At 46.2% G+C, this 26,210-nt stretch overlaps 1 protein-coding gene across 1 annotated transcript in view; it reads left to right on the top strand.

Annotated features, from left to right (window-relative positions):
• LOC134993165 (annexin A1-like) overlaps nt 1-26,210 on the top strand; it is a 95,880-nt gene that overhangs the window by 41,097 nt on the left and 28,573 nt on the right. Inside the window, exon 9 of the mRNA XM_063950851.1 lies at nt 5,444-5,539. Within this exon, the coding sequence (XP_063806921.1) occupies nt 5,444-5,539 (96 nt within the window). The remainder of the gene's footprint in view (nt 1-5,443; nt 5,540-26,210) is intronic.

Raw genomic sequence — 26,210 nt, 5'->3', positions numbered from 1 at the left:
CCACGCTGATAAGGAAGGCCGGTTTCTTGTGTTGGTGGGGAAACTCAATAACAAACTATGCACCCTAGCCAACATCTATGCCCCTAACCAGAGACAAGAGTTGTTCTTTGCGAAACTAGATACGCTTCTTACCCAAGTCCGACAGGGCGACCTCATACTAGCTGGAGATTTTAACTCTGTGTTAAATCTAAACATAGACCACTCTCCCTCTCTGCCCTCTGCTTCCCCGTCGGACTCTCTCCGCTCTAGATCCCTCCTCCGTCTCATGCGATCCCAGCTTCTCTATGACTCCTGGAGGATAAAAGACCCCTCAGCGCGTGACTACACCTTCTATTCTGCTCCTCATAATTCTTACTCCCGCATCGATATGATCATGCTCAGCCACGAACTTGCCTTGAATCTCCACGCTGCCCATATACACCCACTGATCTGGTCTGACCATGCCCCTATCTCTTGCGACCTCTCGGGTCTGCTCTCTTGCCCCCGCCCCATGACTTGGTGCCTTAACGACTCCCTTCTTCACAACCCTGAGATACGCTCCCATCTTCGGGATAAGCTTTCTGACTATTTTACCCTGAACGACTCCCCCGACACCTCCAGCTCCACTCTCTGGCTGGCGCACAAGGCGGTCCTTCATGGGCATATCATCAGCTTAGCCTCGAGAGCCAAGAAACAATCTCTCACCCAGTTTCTATTAAACTCCACACCCTTGAGACCCAGCACAAGGCGTCCTCAGACCAGGCCATCTTGTCTGAACTCTGTACTGTTAAGGCGGAACTTAATCTACTACTCTCCAAACGGGTGGCTAAACGTCTCAAATGGCTTCACCAGTATTTTTATGAGAAGGGGGATAAGGCGGACAAGATCCTGGCGGCACGACTCTGCTCCGCTAGAGCCAAAACTAATATCATTTCTATTAGAGACCCTCTTAATCGCTTAGTCCATGACCCTACCGCCATTAGGGCTGCTTTCCAATCCTATTACAATAACTTATACAATCTGCCACCCTCCCCGTCTGGTCCCCCCTCCCAGTCCCACTCTGACCTGGTTTCTCACTTTCTCTCAGCCTCTAACCTGCCTAGATAACCTCGAGATGCCATGGACCATCTTAACAGCGAGATCTCGGTGGAAGAAATTGCCCAGACTATTCTCTTGCAAAAGATCGGTAAATCTCCTGGCCCGGATGGGTTCACAGCTCTCTACTACAATCAATTCTCTGATCTCCTCTCCCCCCACCTTCAATCCCCGTTTAATAAGATTATCCATGGCAACTCCTTTCCTCCTGAGATGTTAGAGGCCAGAATTGTGGTGATTCCTAAGGAAGGCAAGGACGCCTTCAACTGCGCTAGCTACCGCCCTATATCTCTCCTGAACCTTAAAATTTTTGCTAAAATCCTAGCTAACCGCCTGAACTTGTATCTCCCTTCTCTTGTCCACTACGACCAAGTGGGGTTTATTCCGGGCCGCAAGGCGAGGGATAACACCAGACGCGCTATTGATCTTATACACATCTCGAACTCCAGGGGATCCCCCACTATCATGCTCTCCTTGGATGCTGAAAAAGCTTTCTACCAGATCTCCTGGAGTTTTTTGAGAGCCGCCCTGGAGGCCTATGGCTTGTCGGGTGTTTTTCTCACTGGTGTTCTGGCACTATACTCCATCCCCTCCGCCACAGTCCTAATCAATGGTGTCCCGTCTGCCCCGGTCCGCATATTGAATGGCACGCATCAGGGTTACCCTCTGTCGCCATTGATATTCGCCCTTGTTATTGAGCCGCTCGCCTCCCAAATTAGAGCTCACCAGGGTATACATGGTATACCAGTGGGCCATACCGATCCCAAAATCTCCCTCTTCGCAGATGACGTTCTACTTTCCTTGACCCAGCCCCTTATCTCGCTCCCGAATCTATTTTCAGTCCTCCATTCTTATAGCCTTGAATCAGACTACAAGATCAATTATCCCAAATCCGAGGCCATGTTGCTCCATGTCCCCCACCGGGAAGCTGAATCCCTTCGCACTAATTTCAATTTTAAATGGCAGCCTACAAAGATCAAATACCTGGGGATTTACTTGACCTCCCGCTACGACTCTCTCTTTAGGGAAAACTTTCCACCCCTCCTCACCAAAACGCTCGCTGACCTGACGTCCTGGAAGAGTCTTTTTATTTCGTGGCTGGGCAGGATCATAGCGGTTAAAATGAACATAATCCCCAAATGGCTATACCTTTTCCAGACCCTCCCTGTGACAGTCCCGGCCTCCTTTCTTCGCACTACACAGCGTGCGTTTTATCTGGAACCACAGACCTCCCCGCATTGCTGCCAACACCCTGAAACGGCCGACCTCTGCTGGCGGTAGAGGTCTTCCGGATATCAAACTCTACTACCTGGCCTCTCACCTCTCCCATGTTGTCGCCTCTTATGCCCCTCCGGGATCCGTATCCTGGTTAGATATCGAAGCAGCCTATATCAACCTTTCGGACCTGACCCCCTTGTGGGGCCTGCCCTCTACCTCCCGACCCCCGGCTTCCAAACTCCTCCCCACGATCAATTTTAACCTTAAAATTTGGGACTCCCACCCTCTGAAGATGGGTCTCACCATTACCCCCTCACCATTGACCCCTATCTGGCAGAACCCTGTTTCCTCCTGGATACTCGGCTATGAGATTCCGTACATGGATAACGCTGGGCTTCAAATTCCCATCTGATTTTGCCGATCGGGGTCAATGGCTGTCCCTCCCTGACTTACAACAGAAGACCCCTCGCACTCACTTAACCCCTTTCAATTCCTACAAATCCGGCACTTCTTGGGCTCTCTGCCCTCCTCCGCCCTGCTTCGAGTCCTCACTCCCTTGGAAAGCTTATGCGTACACTCTCACCTCTCCAAAGGCTTAATCTCTCAACTTTACACCCTTTTACTGGATTCTTCCCTACCCTCCTCTTGGCCCCACAAGCTCGCATGGGAGCGTGATCTTGGGCCCCCTCCGGAGAGTGGAGACTGGGAGGACATGAGACTGGGGATTGCAAAATGCTCCATTGCCACTGCTTTCAAAAAAACAGCTTACAAAATCTACTACCATTGGTACTACACCCCGGATAGACTTAACAAACTTTTTCCGTCTGTTTCCCCTGCTTGCTGGAGGAACTGCGGATCGAGAGGCACTATGCTACATATATGGTGATCCTGCCCATCCATCATTCCCTTTTGGAATCTAGTCCACTCCCTCCTTGTTTCCCTTTTAGATTCCCCCGTGCTGAGGGATCCCTGGATCTTTCTGCTGTGCTACCCTCCCCCGATGCTTGATAAATTCTCCCGAAAACCGACTACACATATTCTAACCGCGGCAAAATCACTGATAGCCCTTAATTGGAAAAGCCCCTCTCCTCCCTCTCTCTTTTCCCTTAAAACCAAAATTTGGCATATTGCATCAATGGAGAAGATTACGTATTACCTTCATGACCGAGGTCATGTTTTTGAGCAGGTTTGGGCCCCCTGGCTCGCCGCTGAACGTTGACCGCCGTCTCCCCCCTCTTGTCCCTAGCTCCTCCCGTAGACCCATGGGCATCGCCTACTGCTCTTTCTCCATCTCCTCTTCATCCTTTTCTTCTTCTCTCTCTTCTTTCCTCCTCTTTCTCTCCTCCTTCCTATTTTCTCTCGTCTTCCACTTGCCCTCCTTCTCTACTTTTTTTCTGAACATATTATTTTCAGCATATATACTGTGATTGGATTACTATATCGTGGTCTCCCCCTCCCCCCACCAAATTGGATACGTGATTACGGATGTTTTGTTTTTGATTACTTTTACTGTTTATTCTAAAATTTTGGCTTTCGTTGGACGTTGGTCCTCCTGACCGCTTGTCCCCCCTCTCAATGTTTGTTTACCTATTTTATTTCGCCGCGCAAAATAAAGAATTTCAGAATTTCAAAAAAATAAAATAACCAGTGATGGCTCCAGAGGTGGGGCAGCAGCACAGTCCAAGATTCAAATAGAAGTTTGGCAGCGATTGGGGTGACAGTTGGTGTGGCTCCTCTATTTGTATTGTGGACTGTGCTGCTGCTGCCTCTGCTCTGTAGCCACCACTGCCAGTGACGATGACAATATCATAAGTGATGTACCAGTGCTAATATTACTAGTTACAGTACTGGGTTGTTTCTGTGTGGTAGATTTTTTCAAAGAACTAGACAGGAAAATAATCACAATCTCTTAACCACTTCTTCACTGAGTTTTTACCCAGGGGTGTGGTATACTGTAGTAGATCTGCTGTTATTAGGTCTACAGTCATTAGGTCGACCCCATATGGTCATCAAACACAAGGTCAACAATGACAAAAGGTCAACACTGACAAAGGTTCAATATATGAAAGGTTGATGCTGAAAAAGGTCAACATTGTCAAAAGGTCGAGATGACAATGGTGGACACACTTACCTTTGCATTTTTGGGGTTAATGTGGATAATTTTTCAATCTGGGACCACCATTTGTAGAAACGCATTCCTCATGGGATCGCTATGCTTCAGGTACAGTGTCTCGCGTCACTCACCACAAGGTTTCTAAAGTTTAAGATTTGTGGCAGCATGGCTAGTCAAGAATAGAAAAAGTACAAAACATGAAAAAAAAGTATATATATAAAGTAAATCATGCATTGACCACATGCGTAGTGTTGCCCTATTGCCTGTGGCCCTATACACTGTAGATCTATAGTCCAGATATCTTTACCCAAATCCATGCCTGTTTTGAAGCATTTGGGGAGATTTGAAATAGATTTCCAAAGATTCAAAATTTCAGGGACAGAGACATGGCTGCAAGCATCCAGTACATTAGAACAGAAACCATTAAAATCACAGAAACGTAAAATAACTGCATTCTTCTTTGGATATATATATATATATATATATATATATATATATATATATATATATATGATCCCATTAGGACAATGTTATAAAAGCATTTTATAGTATAGACACATTGTAATGTCAGGTTAAGTCTGAACCATGTCTTGTATTTGTAGCTGCTGACTTTCTGATAGTCAGTGTGGCAATGCGGTTGGCGGTTGGCATGTTTGGGCCAAGTAGGTGGCATGGGGATGAGGAGGTGTGATGGTAATATTATACCTTCATGGCACCATCTTCTGCAATACAACACCACGATTACTGATAATCAAAGTGGTAGAAGGGGTAATGATGACATGATTCAGCATGAATTGCTTCATCGGTAACCCAGACCGCTCACTTCATTCGGGCAGTCTGAGACAGTCGTCCAGGAGAGCCACCCAAGTTTCTGGACGTCCTGGGAGAACAGGAAAGTATGGTTTTATTTTCATGGATTATACCTGCATTTTTTTTAAATAGTGGTCCTTTAAACATGTTGTTTATTGTATCTAAAACAAAATATTTGTATGTATTATTTAATCCATGTTTTATTTTCTCATAAATTGTATTGTGCAGTGTTTGAAAGGTATGCCACTTACAGCAAACATGATCTGAACAAGGCCCTGGACTTGAAGCTAAAGGGGGATATTGAGCGCTGTCTTGTAGCTATTGGTATGTATCAACTGTTAAAACGAACTGAAATAATGTATATGTAAAAACTGTTATTTAAGAAAAAAATCTATATTTTTCTTGAATATTTAATCCTAATATTTTAACACAATGGGGGTAATTCCAAGTTGATCACAGCAGGAAATTTTTTAGCAGTTGGGCAAAACCATGGCCCTCATTCCGAGTTGTTCGCTCGGTATTTTTCATCGCATCGCAATGAAAATCCGCTTAGTACGCATGCGCAATGTTCGCACTGCGACTGCGCCAAGTAACTTTGCTATGTAGAAAGTAATTTTACTCACGGCTTTTTCATCGCTCCGGCGATCGTAATGTGATTGACAGGAAATGGGTGTTACTGGGCGGAAACACAGCGTTTTAGGGGCGTGTGGCTGAAAACGCTACCGTTTCCGGAAAAAACGCAGGAGTGGCCGGAGAAACGGTGGGAGTGCCTGGGCGAACGCTGGGTGTGTTTGTGACGTCAACCAGGAACGACAAGCACTGAACTGATCGCACAGGCAGAGTAAGTCTGAAGCTACTCCAAAACTGCTACGAGGTTTGTGATCGCAATATTACGATTACTTCGGTCGCACTTTTAAGAAGCTAAGATACACTCCCAGTAGGCGGCGGCTTAGCGTGAGTAACTCTGCTACATTCGCATTGCAACCGATCAACTCGGAATGAGGGCCAATGTGCACTGCAGGGGAGGCAGATATAACATGTGCAGAGAGAGTTAGATTTGGGTGTGGTGTGTGCAATCTGCAATCTAATTTGCAGTGTTAAAATAAAGCAGCCAGTATTTACCCTGCACAGAAACAAAATACCCCACCCAAATCTAACTCTCTCTGCACATGTTATATCTGCCTCCCCTGCAGTGCACATGGTTTTGCCCAACTGCTAAAAAATTTCCTGCTGCGATCAACTTGGAATTACCCCCAATATACAGAATATATATCACACATTATAATTAGAGATGTGCACTGGAAATTTTTAGGGTTTTGTGTTTTGGTTTTGGATTCGGTTCCGCGGCCGTGTTTTGGATTCGGACGCGTTTTGGCAAAACCTCCCTGAAATTTTTTTGTCGGATTCGGGTGTGTTTTGGATTCGGGTGTTTTTTTTCAAAAACCCCTCAAAAACAGCTTAAATCATAGAATTTGGGGGTAATTTTGATCCTATAGTATTATTAACCTCAATAACCATAATTTCCACTCATTTCCAGTCTATTCTGAACACCTCACACCTCACAATATTATTTTTAGTCCTAAAATTTGCACCGAGGTCGCTGGATGACTAAGCTAAGCGACCCAAGTGGCCGGCACAAACACCTGGCCCATCTAGGAGTGGTACTGCAGTGTCAGACAGGATGGCACTTAAAAAAATTGGCCCCAAACATCACATGATGCAAAGATAAATAAAAAAAAAGTGCAAGATGGAATTGTCCCACCCACCCTTATGTTATATAAACAGGACATGCACACTTTAACAAACCCATCATTTCAGCCACAGGATCTGCCACACGACTGTGGCTGAAATGACTGGTTGGTTTGGGCCCCCACCAAAAAAAGAAGCAATCAATCTCTCCTTGCTCAAACTGGCTCTACAGAGGCAAGATGTCCACCTCATCATCATCCTCCGATTCCTCACCCCTTTCACTGTGTACATCCCCCTCCTCACAGAGTATTAATTCGTCCCCACTGGAATCCACCATCTCAGGTCCCTGTGTACTTTTTGGAGGCAATTGATGGTGAATGTCTCCACGAAGGAATTGATTATAATTAATTTTGATGAACATCATCTTCTCCATATTTTGTGGAAGTAACCTTGTACACCGATCGCTGACAAGGTGGCCGGCTGCACTAAACACTCTTTTGGAGTACACATTGGAGGGGGGGCAACTTAGGTAAAATAAATCCACTTTGTGCAAGGGCCTCCAAATTGACTCTCTTATGTCGTAGAGGATTCTGGGGACTCCGTAAGGACCATGGGGTATAGACGGGCTCCGGAGGAGACATGGGCACTCTAAAGACTTTAGAATGGGTGTGCACTGGCTTCTCCCTCTATGCCCCTCCTCCAGACCTCAGTTAGATCCTGTGCCCAGAGGAGACTGGGTGCATTGCAGGGGAGCTCTCCTGAGTTTCTCTGAAAAAGACTTTTGTTAGGTTTTTTATTTTCAGGGAACACTGCTGGCAACAGGCTCCCTGCTTCGAGGGACTGAGGGGAGAGAAGCAGACCTACTTAAATGATAGGCTCTGCTTCTTAGGCTACTGGACACCATTAGCTCCAGAGGGTCGGAACGCAGGTCTCACCCTCGCCGGAACCACGCCGTCGCCCTCCTTACAGAGCCGGAAAATAGAAGCCGGGTGAGTATTAAGAAGAAAAGAAGACTTCAAAGGCGGCAGAAGACTTCAGATCTTCACTGAGGTAACGTGCAGCGGTAACGCTGCGTGCCATTGCTCCCACACAAACACACACAGCGGGCACTGTTAGGGTGCAGGGCGCAGGGGGGGGCGCCCTGGGCAGCAATAAAAACCTCTAGGGACACTGGCATAGAAAATAGATACTGCGGAGGCAGTATATTAATAAACCCCCGCCAGTATAAATAATTTGAGCGGGACCTAAGCCCGCCGGTGAAGGGGCGGGGCTTGATCCTCCAGCACTAACCAGCACCATTTTCTCCACAGCACACTGCAGAGAAGCTGGCTCCCCGGGCTCTCCCCTGCTGAACACGGTTACAGAGGGCAAAAGAGAGGGGGGGGGGGACACAATTCATGGGCGCAGTGAGTGTATTTATACATATTTATATAAAAGCACTGTACTAACTGGGATTTTATTCCAGTGTCCGGTGGCGCTGGGTTTGTGCTGGCATACTCTCTCTCTCTGTCTATCCAAAGGGCCTTATTGGGGGACTGTCTCCATATAGATATATCCCTGAGTGTGTGGGGGTGTCGGTACGGGGGTGTCGGCATGTCTGAAGTGGAAGGCTCATCTAAGGAGGAGGAGGAGGAGCAGATGATTGTGGTGTCTCCGTCGGCAACGCCGACACCTGATTGGTTGGATATGTGGAATGTTTTAAATGCAAATGTGGCTTTACTATAAGAGATTGGACAAAGGGAAAAAGCTGGGAGTCAATCCATGGCTTGACTGTGTCACAGGGCCCTTCAGGGTCTCAAAAACGTCCCCTGTCCCAAGTAGCAGACACTGATACCGACACGGATTCTGACTCCAGTGTCGACTACGATGATGCGAGGTTACACCCAAGGGTGGCCAAAAGTATTCATTATATGATTATTGCAATAAAAGATGTTTTGCATATCACAGATGACTCCTCTGTCCCTGACACGAGGGTATGCATGTTTAAGGAAAAGAAACCTGAGTTAACCTTTCCCCCATCTCATGAGCTGAACGCGTTATTTGAAAAAGCTTGGGAAACTCCAGACAAAAAACTGCAGATTCCCAAGAGGATTCTTATGGCGTATCCTTTCCCTGCACAGGACAGGGTACGGTGGGAATCTTCGCCCAGGGTGGACAAGGCTTTAACGCGCTTGTCCAAGAAGGTGGCGCTACCGTCTCCAGACACGGCAGCCCTCAAGGATCCTGCTGATCGCAGACAGGAAACTACCTTAAAATCGATTTATACACATACGGGTGCTTTGCTCAGACCGGCAATAGCATCGGCTTGGGTTTGTAGCGCAGTAGCAGCGTGGACAGATACCTTGTCAGCTTACATTGATACCCTAGATAGGGATAGCATTTTATTGACCTTAGGTCACATTAAAGACGCAGTCTTATATATGAGAGACACTCAGAGAGACGTTGGACTGCTAGATTCGAGAGCCAACGCCATGGCATATGGCATATGGAAGTTTTGCGTTACAAGGGTGAGGTTTTATTTGGGGAAGGTCTCGCGGACCTGGTTTCCACAGCTACCACGGGTAAATCTACTTTTTTACCTTATGTTCCCCCACAGCAAAAGAAAACACCACAATATCAGATGCAGTCCTTTCGGTCGCATAAGTCCAGAAGAGGTCGGGGCTCTTCCTTCCTCGCCAGAGGTAAAGTTAGAGGGAAAAGAATGCCTGCTACGGCTAGTTCCCAGGAGCAGAAGTCCTCCCCGGCTTCTACTAAATCCACCGCATGACGCTGGGGCTCCACTGAGGGAGTCCGCGCCGGTGGGGGCACGTCTTTGACGCTTCAGCCACGTCTGGGTTCAGTCAGACATGGATCCTTGGGCGATGGAAATTGTATCCCAAGGCTACAAGCTGGAATTCGAAGACGTGCCTCCTCGCCAATTTTTCAAATCGGCTTTACCAGCTTCTCCCCCAGTAAGGGAGATAGTTTTAGCTGCAATTCAAAAGCTGTGTCAACAGCAAGTGATTATCCAGGTTCCCCTAATGCAACAGGGGAAAGGGTACTATTCAACCCTATTTGTGGTCCCGAAACCGGATGGCTCGGTCAGACCAATTCTAAATTTAAAATCCCTAAACCTGTACTTGAAAAAGTTCAAGTTCAAGATGGAATCACTCAGGGCAGTTATCTCCAGCCTGGAAGGGGGGGATTTTATGGTGTCACTATACATAAAGGATGCATACCTTCATGTCCCCATATATCCTCCTCATCAGGTCTACCTGATATTCGCTGTACAGGACTGTCATTACCAGTTTCAGACGTTGCCGTTTGGGCTTTCCACGGCCCCAAGGGTTTTCACCAAGGTAATGGCGGAAATGATGGTGATCCTGCGCAGGCAGGGAGTCACAATTATCCCGTACTTGGACGATCTCCTGATAAAAGCGAGATCAAAGGAACAGTTGCAGAAATGCGTGTCGCTCTCCCTGAGAGTGCTACAGCAGCATGGCTGGATTCTAAATCTACCAAAGTCACAGTTGGTTCCAACGACTCGGCTATCTTTCTTAGGCATGATTCTGGACACGGAACAAAAGAGGGTTTTTCTCCCGATGGAAAAAGCCCAGGAACTCCAGAACATGGTCAGAGACCTGTTAAAACCGAAAAGATTGTCAGTCCATCAATGCACTCGAGTACTGGGAAAAATGGTGGCGACCTACGAGGCCATCCCCTTCGGCAGGTTTCATGCGAGGACATTTCAGTGGGACCTTCTGGGCAAGTGGTCCGGGTCCCATCTTCAAATTCATCAGAAAATAAGCCTGTCCCCCAGGGCCAGGGTGTCTCTCCTGTGGTGGCTGCAGAGTGCTCACCTTCTAGAGGGTCGCAGGTTCGGCATTCAGGACTGGGTTCTGGTGACCACGGACGCGAGCCTCCGAGGATGGGGAGCAGTCACACAAGGAAGAAATTTTCAGGGACTCTGGTCAAGCCAGGAGGCTTGTCTACACATCAACATACTGGAATTAAGGGCCATACACAACAGCCTACGACAAGCGGAGAATCTTCTTCGCGACCTACCGGTTCTGATTCAATCAGACAACGTCACAGCCGTGGCTCATGTAAACCGCCAAGGTGGGACAAGGAACAGAGTGGCAATGGCGGAAGCCACCAGGATTCTTCACTGGGCGGAAAATCACGTAAGCGCTCTGTCAGCAGTCTTCATTCCGGGAGTGGACAACTGGGAAGCAGACTTCCTCAGCAGACACGATCTCCATCCAGGAGAGTGGGGACTTCATCAAGAAGTTTTTGCAGAGATAACAAGTCTTTGGGGACTTCCTCAAATAGACATGATGGTGTCACGCCTCAACAAGAACCTTAGGAGGTATTGTTCCAGGTCAAGGGACCCTCAGGCAGTAGCGGTAGATGCCCTGGTGACACCATGGGTGTTTCAGTCGGTCTATGTGCTCCCTGCTCTTCCTCTCATCTCAAAAATATTGAGAATCATAAGACGAAAAAGAGTGCAGACAATACTCATTGTTCCAGATTGGCCTCGAAGGGCCTGGTATTCAGATCTTCAGGAGATGCTCACAGAAGATCCATGGCCTCTTCCTCTCAGGGAGGATTTGTTGCAGCAGGGGCCCTGCGTGTTCCAAGACTTACCGCGGTTACGTTTGATGGCATGGCGGTTGAACACCGAATCCTAGCTGGGAAAGGTATTCCGGAGGAAGTCATCCCTACTCTGATAAAGGCTAGGAAGGAGGTGACGGCGAAACATTATCACCGTATCTGGAGGAAGTATGTATTTTGGTGTGAAGCCAAGAATGCTCCTACGGAAGATTTCCACCCGGGCCGTTTTCTCCACTTTCTACAGACAGGAGTGGATATGGGCCTGAAGTTAGGCTCCATTAAGGTACAGATTTCGTCCCTATCTATATTCTTTCAAAAGGAATTGGCTTCTCTCCCAGAAGTCCAGACTTTTGTAAAGGGAGTGCTACACATCCAGCCTCCTTTTGTGCCCCCAGTGGCACCATGGGACCTTAACGTGGTGTTACAGTTCCTAAAATCTCACTGGTTTGAGCCTCTTCAAACAATTGAATTAAAATTTCTCACTTGGAAGGTGGTCATGTTGTTGGCCTTGGCATCTGCAAGGCGGGTGTCCGAATTGGCGGCTGTGTCTCACAAAAGCCCCTATCTGATTTTCCATGTGGATAGAGCAGAGTTGAGGACTCGTCCTCAATTTTTGCCTAAGGTGGTTTCATCGTTTCATATGAACCAACCTATAGTGGTGCCTGTGGCTACGGGAGACTTGGAGGATTCCAAGTCCCTTGATGTAGTCAGGGCCTTAAAAATTTATGTAGCCAGAACGGCTCGGGTTAGGAAAACAGAGGCACTGTTTGTCCTTTATGCAGCCAACAAAGTTGGCGCTCCTGCTTCTAAGCAGACTATTGCTCGCTGGATCTGTAACACGATTCAGCAGGCTCATTCTACGGCTGGATTGCCGTTACCAAATTCTGTAAAGGCCCATTCCACTAGGAAGGTGGGCTCTTCTTGGGCGGCTGCCCGAGGCGTCTCAGCATTACAGCTTTGCCGAGCAGCTACTTGGTCGGGTTTAAACACTTTTGCAAAATTCTACAAGTTTGATACCCTGGCTGATGAAGACCTCATGTTTGCTCAATCGGTGCTGTAGAGTCATCCGCACTCTCCCGCCTGGTTTGGAGCTTTGGTATAATCCCCATGGTCCTTACGGAGTCCCCAGCATCCTCTAGGACGTATAAGAAAATAAGATTTTAAACCCACCGGTAAATCTTTTTCTCCTAGTCCATAGAGGATGCTGGGCGCCCGTCCCAGTGCGGACATATTTCTGCAAGACTTGTATATAGTTGTTGCTTATATAAGGGTTATGTTAAAGTTAAGATCAGTCTTTGGCTGATGCTGTTTTGTTCATACTGTTAACTGGTGGCGTATATTCCATGTTATACGGTGTGGATGGTGTGGGCTGGTATGAATCTTGCACTTAGATTAACAAAAATCCTTTCCTCGTACAGTCCGTCTCCTCTGGGCACAGTTTCTCTAACTGAGGTCTGGAGGAGGGGCATAGAGGGAGGAGCCAGTGCACACCCATTCTAAAGTCTTTAGAGTGCCCATGTCTCCTGCGGAGCCCGTCTATACCCCATGGTCCTTACGGAGTCCCCAGCATCCTCTACGGACTAGGAGAAAAAGATTTACCGGTAGGTTTAAAATCTTATTTTTTCATGCCAGTATACGTACGGACTGTCTGACATGCCTACTTGGATGCGGTCACTCATATAATCCTCCACCATTCTTTCAATGGTGACAGAACCATATGCAGTGACAGTAGATGACATGTCAGTAATCGTTGGCAGGTCCTTCAGTCCGGACCAGATGTCAGCACTCGCTCCAGACTGCCCTGCATCACTGCCAGTGGGTGGGCTCGGATTTCTTAGCCTTTTCCTCGCAGCTCCAGTTTCGGGAGAATGTGAAGGAGGAGCTGTTGACGGGTCACGTTCCGCTTGAGTTGACAAGTGTCTCACCAGCAGGTCTTTGAACATGTGCAGACTTGTGTCTGCCGGAAAGAGAGATACAACGTAGGCTTTAAACCTAGGATCGAGCACGGTGGCCAAAATGTAGTGCTCTGATTTCAACACATTGACCACCCGTGAATCCTGGTTAAGCGAATTAAGGGCTCCATCCACAAGTCCCACATGCCTAGCGGAATTGCTCCATTTTAGCTCCTCCTTCAATCTCTCCAGCTGCTTCTGCAAAAGCTTGATGAGGGGAATGACCTGACTCAGGCTGGCAGTGTCTGAACTGACTTCATGTGTGGCAAGTTCAAAGGGTTGCAGAAACTTGCACAACGTTGAAATCATTCTCCACTGCGCTTGGGTCAGGTGCATTCCCCCTCCTTTGCCTATATCGTAGGCAGATGTATAGGCTTGAATGGCCTTTTGCTGCTCCTCCATCCTCTGAAGCATATAGAGGGTTGAATTCCACCCCATTACCACCTCTTGCTTCAGATGATGGCGGCGCAGGTTCAGGAGTGTTTGCTGGTGCTCCAGTCTTCGGTACGCAGTGGCTGAATGCCGAAAGTGGCCCGCAATTCTTCGGGCCACCGACAGCATCTCTTGCACGCCCCTGTCGTTTTTTAAATAATTCTGCACCACCAAATTCAATGTATGTGCAAAACATGGGACGTGCTGGAATTTGCCCACATCTAATGCACGCACAATATTGGTGGCGTTGTCCGATGTCACAAATCCCCAGGAGAGTCCAATTGGGGTAAGCCATTCTGCGATGATGTTCCTCAGTTTCCATAAGAGGTTGTCAGCTGTGTGCCTCTTATGGAAAGCGGTGATACAAAGCGTAGCCTGCCTAGGAACGAGTTGGCGTTTGCGAGATGCTGCTACTGGTGCCGCTGCTGTTCTTGCTGCGGGAGGCAATACATCTACCCAGTGGGCTGTCACAGTCATATAGTCCTGAGTCTGCCCTGCTCCACTTGTCCACATGTCTGTGGTTAAGTGGACATTGGGTACAACTGCATTTTTTAGGACACTGGTGAGTCTTTTTCTGACGTCTGTGTACATTCTCGGTATCGCCTGCCTAGAGAAGTGGAACCTAGATGGTATTTGGTACCGGGTGACACAATACCTCTAGCAATTCTCTAAGTCCCTGTGAACTAATGGAGGATACCGGACACACGTTTAACACCAACAAAGCTGCCAAGGCCTGAGTTATCCGCTTTGCAGCAGGATGACTGCTGTGATATTTTATCTTCCTCGCAAAGGACTGTTGGACAGTCAATTGCTCACTGGAAGTAGTACAAGTGGTCTTCCGACTTCCCTCTGGGATGACGATCGTCTCCCAGCAGCAACAACAGCAGCGCCAGCAGCAGTAGGCGTTACACTCAAGGATACATCGGAGGAATCCCAGTCAGGAGAGGACTCGTCAGACTTGCCAGTGACATGGCCTGCAGGACTATTGGCTTTCCTGTCTAAGGAGGAAATTGACACTGAGGGAGTTGGTGGTGTGGTTTGCAGGAGCTTGGGTACAAGAGGATGGGATTTAGTTGTCAGTGGACTGCTTCCGCTGTCACCCAAAGTTTTTGAACTTGTCAATGACTTCTGATGAATGCGCTCCAGGTGACGTATAAGGGAGGATGTTCCTAGGTGGTTAACATCCTTACCCCTACTTATTACAGCTTGACAAAAGCAACACACGGCTTGACACCTGTTGTCCGCATTTCTGTTAAAATAATTCCACACCGAAGAGGTGATTTTTTTTGTAATTTGACAATGGCCATATTCATCCCACGGACAACAGGTGTCTCCCCGGGTGCCTGACTTAAACAAACCACCTCACCATCAGAATCCTCCTTGTCAATTTCCTCCTCAGCGCCAGCAACACCCAATATCCTTATCCTGGTGTACTTCAACAGTGACATATTCAATTTGACTATCAGGAACTGGACTGTGGGTGCTCCTTCCAGCACTTGCAGGGGGCGTGCAAATGGTGGAAGACGCCACCTCTTCCCGTCCAGTGTTGGGAAGGTCAGGCATCGCAACCAACGCAATTGGACTCTCCTTGGGGATTTGTGATTTAGAATAACGCATAGTTCTTTGCTGTGCTTTTGCCAGCTTAAGTCTTTTCATTTTTCTAGCGTGAGGATGAGTGCTTCCATCCTCATGTGAAGCTGAACCACTAGCCATGAACATAGGCCAGGGCCTCAGCCGTTCCTTGACACTCCGTGTCGTAAATGGCATATTGGCAAGTTTACGTTTCTCCTCAGACGCTTTTAATTTTGATTTTTGGGTCATTTTACTGAACTTTAGTTTTTTGGATTTTACATGCTCTCTGCTATGACATTGAGCATCGACCTTGGCAGACGACGTTGATGGCATTTCATCGTCTCGGCCATGACTAGTGGCAACAGCTTCAGCACGAGGTGGAAGTGGATCTTGATCTTTCCCTATTTTACCCTCCACATATTTGTTCTCCATTTTTTTTATGTGTGGAATTATATGCCAGTAATATATCAATAGCAATGGCCTATTGTACTGTACTATATGTATACTGCTGGTCACCAAAATGCTGCACTGTCCTACTATATACTGCTCACAATAATGCAGCACAGATATGGATAGTATACTTGACACAGAGCTGCAAGATACAGCAATGGCCTACTGTACTGTACTATATGTATACTGCTGGTCACCAAAATGCTGCACTGTCCTACTATATACTGCTCACAATAATGGAGCACAGATATGGACAGTATACTTGACACAGAGCTGCAAGATACAGCAATGGCCTACTGTACTGTACTATATGTATACTGCTGGTCACCAAAATGCTGCACTGTCCTACTATATACTGCTCACAATAATGCAGCACAGATATGGATAGTATACTTGACACAGAGCTGCAAGATACAGCAATGGCCTACTGTACTGTACTACTGATAAAGCTAAATATTTATCTTATATAATACCCTTTATGAGGTCTAAGAACACTGTACGCTATCTACGTATGAAGTACCGTAAGGGTACGCTCGTTGCGTAACAATCGCTTAGCCGTAGTCGAGACGCTCAAGCGTCACGTTCGCTCACGGCCAAGAGATCACAGGCAGGCACGCTATTGGCTGCTGACTAACGTAATGATTCGCTATAGCGTAGCGGACGCTCGGGACCACGAGGAGATCACCAGCGGCGCTGACGCTAACAATTTTAAACCTTTAAATCTAAACCATAAACAATGTAATATGCTGTAAAACCTTAGTGTATAGATAGAGTGTAAATGCAACACAGTGTAACCTTATTAACTCAAAAGCTGTATGAGCGTCACCGACGCTCTGAGAATACTTAACACTATAAGAAATACACAGATACCTGGGCTTAGGGTCCAACGCCTAATATATATATATTATGAATGATATACTTGCAAAAGAATTAATACAAATACAAATCATACACTACAATATAACATAGACTACCTAACCAGATAACTACACAGGAAATATAATACAATTACTATTTAAGAGAAAATAAGAGAGAAAGAGGAGAAGAGAGAGAGAGAAAGAAATTGGCCCACAATAACAAGAAGATCAATATAGTTGCGGAGAAACACTTACGCACAAGGGGAAACGATCGCATGCGCCTCGATATCCAGCTCCCGATTATCAGCAATGAGAACCGTTGAAGAGAGTGAACTGGATATGGTCGGCCTGCCTATTTATGCCCCACACACAATACAATTCAATGGTCCCTACAATCTCATTGTTCATTGGACACAGGAATTCGGCTTCGCATTATAACAAAAGGTCATAGGTTGATTCATACACTGCTTCCAACTGTTCAGGTGGGTGGGATACTGGGTTTCCCGCCGCATGACTAAATAAGAACAAATAATAGTAAATGGACATAAACTTCTTATGTCCATAACTATTCGCACGAGCGATTAATCCGCTCCAAACCAACACCGGAATATTGCTATTTAAATACTCTTCCGATGGGTACAAAACACCACTGTATGACCCCTGTTAGACCCTTCGTACAATACAAAGAGGGATCTCTCTGTTCAGGAACATGCTATGTTAACTAAACTTTCAGAATCTATCAAAGGGACCATGATCTACAAAATACATTATATAGTGAAAATATGTAATGATTGAGTCGCACGCTACGATCACATAAACTCTACCGTAAATACGCATACCGTGCGCCTGCGGGTGCCCGCGACTGTGAGTATGCGCATGTACGGGAGAGCGTACGCATGCGCAGCACGGACCTGTGTGAGGTGCAAATATGGTAGTGTGCATAGAGATATTTTTCTGACTTTGACAGTCCACCCTTTGGCAGTCAACAATAACTGCCACCTTCTAAAACATTTCAAAAAGAGAAAAATATATGTCAGGGGTTAATACATTTACATGGTTGGGTAGGGGAGGAGAGGAGAAGGTAGGAAAAGGGTATGACCTAGTGAGATAGCAGAAGCATGTGTGTATGAGTCCATGTTTGGGGGGGTCATGTATCATCGTGCCGTACGTGTTTTAAATCAAGCTTCGAGGTATTGCGAAGTATACATTTGAATTCCTTCTTATCCCGTGGTACGGGTCTGTGGATGGGCTGTCAAACTTTACCGAGCTCTTTTCGGCTTTGGTTGTAACAAAATGGGGGAGCACATTTTAGTTGATGATACATGAATGGGGGAGATATGTGATTGCTGATATCTGTGCCTGTATTCCCTATCGACTATGTGTGTCATTACCTGAGGGTTGTAGAAATGAAGAAAATACATAATTACCGTAAATGCGGTGGTATTCTATGTCAGGTAAATGTACATTCGTCAATTGAGGTCTTGTTTGGTGTCTGTTGAATGCAGTCTTCTTTGTGCTTTTGCCCATAAGGTGCGAGCAAAAGCTGTCAATGTCCATAGATTTACAAAAGTGTTGGGCTAGCGTAATTTTAAAATTTCTAGGGAAACTGGGGATCCATGGCATAGTTCAACAAAAATCTGTGTATCAGGTTGTCAAAACTTCTTCTTTAATCCCTCTGTTGTCTGTATATCGGCTCATCAAATTCCTCGTCCAAGTGGGTCTTTTTACCTTGGAGGAAACGGAAAAACAGGTGAAAGAAACGGACCGTAGAAATCGCATTTTCATCACATCATTGTTTCTACATTTGGGTCATAAATCAAGTCCATTGGAATTACAGTTTCCTCACTCCTCAAACTCATTACCCTAGTACGACGATTGCACCTCATTAAAGCCTGACCGCATCTAAATATCAAACCAATCGTTATGATAACACCTAAGATACATAGGAGAAACTTCCCAACATCCATTATGACTCCTTGAGCCCAGTCTCCTAAACCAGAGAACCAATTTCGCGGGTTCAACCATGACACCCAACCAGTCAGCTCATTACCTACAGCAGCAAGAGTGAGATTGTGTCTCCTGCGAAATTCCCACTTCAGTTGGAGAATATCGTCCATCTTTTGGTCTATGACCTCGCCCGGGTCCTCGGTGCTATTCGTAATATATGTGCAACATTTCACGCCGTATTGTGTTGCCAGTGTGACACAATATCCGCCTGTCACTGCTGTGAGGTAATTAAGAACCATTCTATGCTGTACCAGTTCTGTTTTATAAGCCTGAAGTTCTCTTCCAGTATACCTAAACGTGTCATCATACATTTCAGTGATATTATCTAACAAATTGGCGAGCGCAGATATGTATTTATAATTCAACACTCCTCTAGCGGTGCGAGTGATATCTAACGCGATTAGAAACTGAATCCCGGTGGATTCATGGATCATGTCAGAGGCCGGATGCTCTGTTCTTTCTATCAGGTGCCGTTTAACTACGTGCTCGTAATGGGTGTGAGTGTAAGGAGTTTGGGCAACACGGTGTATGTCTTTCATTTTGTCATGTGATACAGTCATTACTTCAGGCAGTACTTTTCCAATATAACACAATCCTTCAGAGTTTGGGGCAAGCCACTTATACGCCTTTCTCCCGCATATGAAATATGCATCATCGGGGAGAACATATGGGACGGAGTAGGACATAACCATATTACACACCTTCCATGTGAAATCTCCTAACCCTAATTCTTCCATCTGCTTAGTACACGTATCAGGTTGTACGATATGTGCACAGTATCCTGGTGATACCTCTCCAACTCTCGTAATCCTATTTCCTAAGGTATACCTATACCGGAAAGATTTTCCTCTACTGGCTATGTGGCGTATAAGCTCTGTATCTGTAGGCATTCTATCTGCTCTATGCGAAAAGGTCATGGTTTGATTACTCCATGACACTTCCCAATTTCCCGGCTTTCGGGGATTGGAGATGTTAAAGCATAATAGGGACCTATCCACATGGTATTGGTAGAGCTTCAAACTAGGAGGGCTGGAGATATTAAACCTCCTGTCCACCGGTCTCCCACCACTTAACTCAAGTACCTCCCCTAACGTTAAAGGAAATGGTACTAGCCCTGATTTGCTATGACCTTGAGGTACTTGAGAGCATACCCAACAATCTGTTTTATTTAACACACTACCCACTAAGGAGTGATAGTCACTCAATGGATGCCGGTCCATATGTATATTAAAACTGGATTGGCATTTCTTTATGCACCCATCCTCAATGACATTGTTACAGAGCCGGCAGATACAGTTTTCTTCAGCTAACAATCCTTCACAATTCCTTCTATGGTCAATGCTATCGGATCGTTTTCTGATACTCGCCTTTGCTTGTTGATTATGTTGTTCTTGGAAAACTACGCCTCCATCTCTGTCATCAGAACCCATTCCAGAACCTCTCTCGACCTCCATGGTACTCTCGCCGGAACAGACTGCTCTGGTCAACATCATGGTCAACAGGAAAATCCGGATCACAGTCTCTTGGGGCAAGTCCATCTTGTAGGAGGAAACGGAGAAGAATGAGAAGGGGAAAAAAAAATAATTTGAGGGAGAGGGGATGGGAAGTTGGAGAAAAACAATAAAAGGGAACAGGGGATCGACAACTGCTTTTGGTCTTGTGATTTTTAATGCTCAGGTGCCGCCTCAATCTTCCTGGAACAGACACTCCAGTGATACAACCTCTACCGTCTGTTCCTTATCACGGGGCCTCTCTGGATCAGCAACCTTTTTACAGTGGGACGAATGAACCCAAGTCTCTCTCTCAGCAACCTTCAATGCTGTAGTGCTAGTCAATAAGACCTGGTATGGTCCTTCCCATCTGTCAATAAGGCAACCTGAGCGTAGAAAATTCCGTATCATTACATAATCCCCAGGTTCAATGTCATGACAATTACTATCTGGTAAATCAGGAATCACTAACTTCAGATTATCATTTTGATTCCTCAACTGTTTACTCATGTTAATCAAGTATTTTACAGTCACTTCATTGTTACACTTCAAATCATCCTGAGGGTTAATCATAACATGTGGTTGTCGACCAAACAAGATTTCAAAGGGAGATAGATTAAGAGGGGACCTGGGAGTGGTTCTGATGCTGTACAGTACAATGGGTAAAGCTTCTGGCCATGTCAATCCTGTCTCTGCCATCACTTTACTCAGTTTATTTTTAATAGTGCTGTTCACTCTTTCCACTTTCGCACTCGCCTGTGGATGGTATGGAGTGTGCAGCTTGCTATCAATTCCCATCAATTTACACATTCCTTGAAAGACATCACCTGTAAAATGGGTACCCCTATCACTTTCGATAATTCTAGGGATACCATATCTACATACAAATTCCTGCACAATTTTCTTAGCAGTAAACATAGCGGTATTTGTGGCCGCTGGAAATGCTTCGACCCAATTTGAGAAAACATCTATACAAACAAGTACATATTTCAAATTTCGACAAGGGGGTAATTGAATGAAGTCAATCTGTATTACCTGGAAAGGGCCGCCGGCAGGTGGGATATGAGATGGTTCTGTAGGTATTGCCTTTCCGATGTTCTTTCTCAGACAGGTAAGGCATGACATTGCCCTTTTACTCGCATGAGATGAAAATCCTGGGGCACACCAATATGCTCTTACCAACTTGCACATCCCTTCCTTGCCCAGATGAGTCAGCCCGTGAGCTGCCTCAGCTAAACATGGAAGGTATGCTTTGGGGGCCACTGGTTTACCGTGTCCATCCGTCCAGAGTCCTGAGGACTCCTGGCCATATCCTTTTGCCTTCCAGACTGCCTTTTCCTGTGTGGAACACAAATTTTGCATCTCACACAACTTCTGTGTGTTGATGGTATTAAATACCATCAGTTGTGTGGTGTCTGTCTGTCTGGGGGTAGCAGCTGCTAATTTAGCAGCTTCGTCTGCTCGGCTGTTACCAAGTGATACTGGGTCTTGGCTATATGTGTGTGCTTTACATTTGATAACAGCCACTCTGTCGGGTTCCTGTATCGCTGTTAGAAGCCTTTTTATATGAGCTGCATGCGCTACCGGTGTACCAGCTGCCGTCATGAAATTTCGGAGGCGCCATAGGGCTCCGAAATCATGGACTACCCCGAATGCGTATCTAGAATCGGTGTAGATATTGGCTGATTTGCCCTTAGCCAATTCACATGCTCTGGTTAGGGCGACCAGTTCAGCAACCTGGGCTGAGTGAGGTGGGCCTAGTGGTTCCGCTTCTATGGTGCCTTGGTCATCTACGACTGCGTATCCAGTACACAAGTCTCCCGAGTCTGACTGTCTATGACAACTACCGTCCGTGTAGAACGTAAGTTCTACATCTTCCAGTGGGTTGTCACTGATGTCAGGCCTTGCGGTAAAATTTTGGGTCAAATATTCCATACAATCATGTGTGTCTTCCTTTGTATTAAATTCTCCTTCCCCACCACTCTCATCCTCCACCCTTTGTGCCTGTCCAGGCACACCTGGGAGATATGTTGCAGGATTTAATGCACTGCATCTCCTTATGGTGATGTTTACGGGGGCCATTAGTGCCAATTCCCATCTTGTAAACCGCGCTGATGAGACGTGTCTGGTTTGGGCAGAATTTAGCAAGGCTGACACTGCATGTGGTGTATGAATTGTGAGGTTGTGACCTAGCACGACGTCTTCGCTTTTCGTTACTAGCAATGCTATAGCAGCAACGCTTCGCAAGCATGTGGGGAGGGATCGCGCTACCGTATCTAGCTGAGCGCTGTAATATGCTACCGGCCTGCTGGCATCACCGTGCTTTTGGGTTAGTACGCCTGCCGCGCAACCAGCACTTTCTGTTCCGTATAGTTCAAAGGGTTTCCCATAGTCTGGCATACCCAATGCTGGTGCCTGCGTTAGGCACTGTTTAAGTCTCTCGAATGCTGTCTCAGACTCGTCTGTATGCGAAATCCGATCAGGTTTGTTTGAGGAGACCATCTCCTGCAAGGGTAACGCTAGAATGGAAAACCCTGGGATCCAGTTACGGCAATACCCACACATTCCTAAAAATGTTCTGATCTGTTGCTGGGTTTGTGGCAGAGTCATGTCTCTAATTGCTTGAATTCTATCAGCGGTCAGGTGTCTCAGTCCTTGTGTTAGACAGTGTCCCAAATATTTTACCTTAGTTTGGCATAATTGCAACTTGTCTTTGGAAACCTTGTGTCCTGTGTCTGAAAGATGAAACAGGAGCTGTTTCGTATCCTTCAGGGATGCTTCCAATGAATCAGAACACAGTAGTAGATCATCCACGTACTGTATTAATACTGATCCACTCACTGGTTGAAAAGACTGTAAACAATCATGCAAAGCCTGAGAAAATATACTTGGGCTATCTATGAATCCTTGTGGTAATCGAGTCCATGTGTATTGGACTCCTCTGTATGTAAATGCAAACAAATATTGACTGTCAGGGTGCAGAGGTACCGAAAAGAAAGCGGAGCAGAGGTCAATAACAGTGAAAAATTTCGCAGTGGGAGGGATTTGCATTAGGATGACAGCTGGATTTGGCACTACGGGGAACTGACTCTCAACTATTTTGTTAATCCCCCTTAGATCCTGCACTAGCCGGTAACCCCTCCCCCCACTCTTTTTCACAGGGAAGATGGGACTATTGGCAGTGCTGGACGTTCTTACCAGAATGCCCTGTTGTAGCAAGCGCTCTATTACGGGATACACTCCTAACTCCACCTCTGGCTTCAGAGGGTACTGTGGGATTTTTGGAGCTATCCTACCATCTTTTACTTGTACAACTACCGGAGCTACGTTTGCCATTAATCCAGTGTCCTGTCCATCTTTAGTCCAAAGTGACTCTGGTATCTGAGATGTCATTTCTTCTATTTGGGAGGGAGTCCTATTTGTCATAATGGTATGTGACATTAATTTTGACGGGGAGTCTAACATGTCTCGCACTTCCTGAGCGTGATTCTCAGGTATGTCCAAGAATACACCTTCAGGAGTACAATAAATGACGCACCCCATTTTACACAGTAAGTCTCTTCCCAGGAGATTAGTCGGTGCCGATGCAGCCAGCAAAAAGGAATGCTTGGTATGTAAAGGCCCTACTGTAATCTCGGCTGGTTTGCTAACAGGGTAGTGCTGGACTACTCCCGTTACCCGTATGGCTGGAATTGTCTTACCAGTGGTTCTCATGCCCACTGTCGAATTTATCACTGATTTGGCCGCCCCTGTGTCTACAAGAAAGTTTAATGATTTACCAGCTACATTGATTGCAATTTCTGGTTCACTTCCAAGGCTTGCAATCAATTTTACTGGCTGCAGATTACAGGTATGGCCACACCCCTATTGGGTATGGTGACCTCCCTAAATCCCGCTGGCAGCAACTACTTGTGATGGAGTTAATTGGGAGCTACCAGAGGCTTGCCAGTCTCTGTTCGGGGGATATCTTTTTGTTTCCCCTGTATGTGGCTCATAACTCCGTTTCTGCGGACCCTGATCCCAATGTCGTGTGTCGTGTCGTTGTCTAGGGGGTTGGTATGAGTTTCGTGAATTCTTCACTCTACAATCTCGTGCCATGTGTCCCTGTTTATGACAAGAATAACAAGTAACCACATTTGACTTACCCACAGGGTTTGGTGATATAAACAAAGGCTGCCTTGTGGTCAGGGCCTGTATACTTACTGCCATTAACTTATCACCTTGTTGTTCCCTGTGTCTGGTGATGTTCCTATCGTGATCAATAGCAGCCTCTCTCAAAGTAGCCACAGACAGACCTCGCCAACATGGTTGTGTGGTCTGTACCCTAGTCTTCAATGACTCTTTTAAACCATCCATCAGTACCGATACTGCTACTTCTCGATGGTTTATGTTTGTTTTAATGTCCTCTATGCCTGTGTATTTTGCCATTTCTGATAATGCTCTGTGAAAATACTCTGCAGCTGTTTCTGACTCCTTCTGTTTAATGGAGAATATTTTGTTCCATTTAACTACGGCTGGGAAATACTCTTTTAACTGTAAACTTATTCTTTTTACATTGTCTTTGTTGTACACTTCTGTAAGAGGTACATCCTGATCTAATCCACAGTCAGCTAAAAATTGAGCTGCGTCGACATTGGAGGGTAAACATGCTCTCAGCAATATCTGCCAGTCTTTATTGTTGGGCTCTACAGTGTTACCTAGGTCTCTGATGTATTTTTGGCTGGCTACTAAGTCTTTTCTAGGGTCAGGGAATTCCGACACTATGGTCCTTAATTCCATTCGGGAAAATGGGCTGTACATGGCAATGTTCCTAACAGGAGTGACTCCTGAAGTGTCTGTTTTCCCATTTGGAACTACTATTACCTTAACAGGATTAACTCTAACAACCTCATTCTGTGTAGAGTCTATAGGCTGTGGTGAAATAGTTTCAGCATAGTGTATGGTGCCGTACTTACCCGTTGATACGACCTCACCTATCCCTCCGCTAGGGGCCTTTGTTACTAATCTCGGGGGTGGAGCTGTGCCTACTGTGGTCTCTGCTATGGTGGCTGCTAGAGAGAGCGCTGAAATTGTTGCCGATTCGTCCTCTTGATCACACTCCTGAGGAAAGTTCAAAACAGGGTACAACTTGCACGGGTTAATACTTGCATTGGTTAATTGGTTAACATTATCTTTAACATTTACACAGTTGCTAAGTGTTTGTGTGTTACACCTTAGTGCGTCATTCTCCGCAACCAATTTTTCTCCCGATATATATGGTGGCGGTGGGGCCGTGGCTATCAGTTTTCTGATCGAGCCAGATCCCGCCGCCTGAGCCAATCCTCTCTGTATGTCGCCCTCCTGTTGCCACAACTGTAAATAATCATAATGCCTGATTCGTCTCTTTGCTGATTTAATGAGACATATCTTTCTCCTTAAATTCGTTAACACTTCTGTGCTGAAGCTACCTACTCTTGGGAATTTCTCCCCGTCATGTACTGTCATTCTCTCCCATTCATCACATAAAGCTTCTGTGTGACTTCCGTATTTCTCACACATTACGTACCTTGCCGACCCGACTGGTCGGTTCACTGAATCAACCCGAACCGAGATTGATCGCCCCCTACCTGAACAAGTGGCCCCCATAGTTCGAAGGTGTTGCTTTATTCAGCCAACCCTTACGCAAACCAAAATGTTCAAAATAGGCTGACGGTGGCGGTTTACTGAGTACCCCACTCACTCGCCCACGCCGACCAATACGACCTGATCACACTGATATAGTGCTGGCGTACTCGACCCAGGGCCCCTGCGACCTGAACCTCTATTTACTGGAACCTGCGAGGGTGATCCGAAGAACACTTACTCTTTCCAGTAACTATTGGTTGTTGGATAGTTCCTGAGTGAGCAGCGAACCTCCCTTAAAATAAAAAAATTACACAAATCACGTTAGAATGTACAAATAGCGTTTATAACC

This window comes from Pseudophryne corroboree, chromosome 1 (assembly GCF_028390025.1).
Source record: "Pseudophryne corroboree isolate aPseCor3 chromosome 1, aPseCor3.hap2, whole genome shotgun sequence".
Classification (NCBI taxonomy): domain Eukaryota; kingdom Metazoa; phylum Chordata; class Amphibia; order Anura; family Myobatrachidae; genus Pseudophryne; species Pseudophryne corroboree.
Note: the sequence above shows the minus strand (reverse complement) of the source record. Positions and strands in the feature narration are given on the sequence as shown.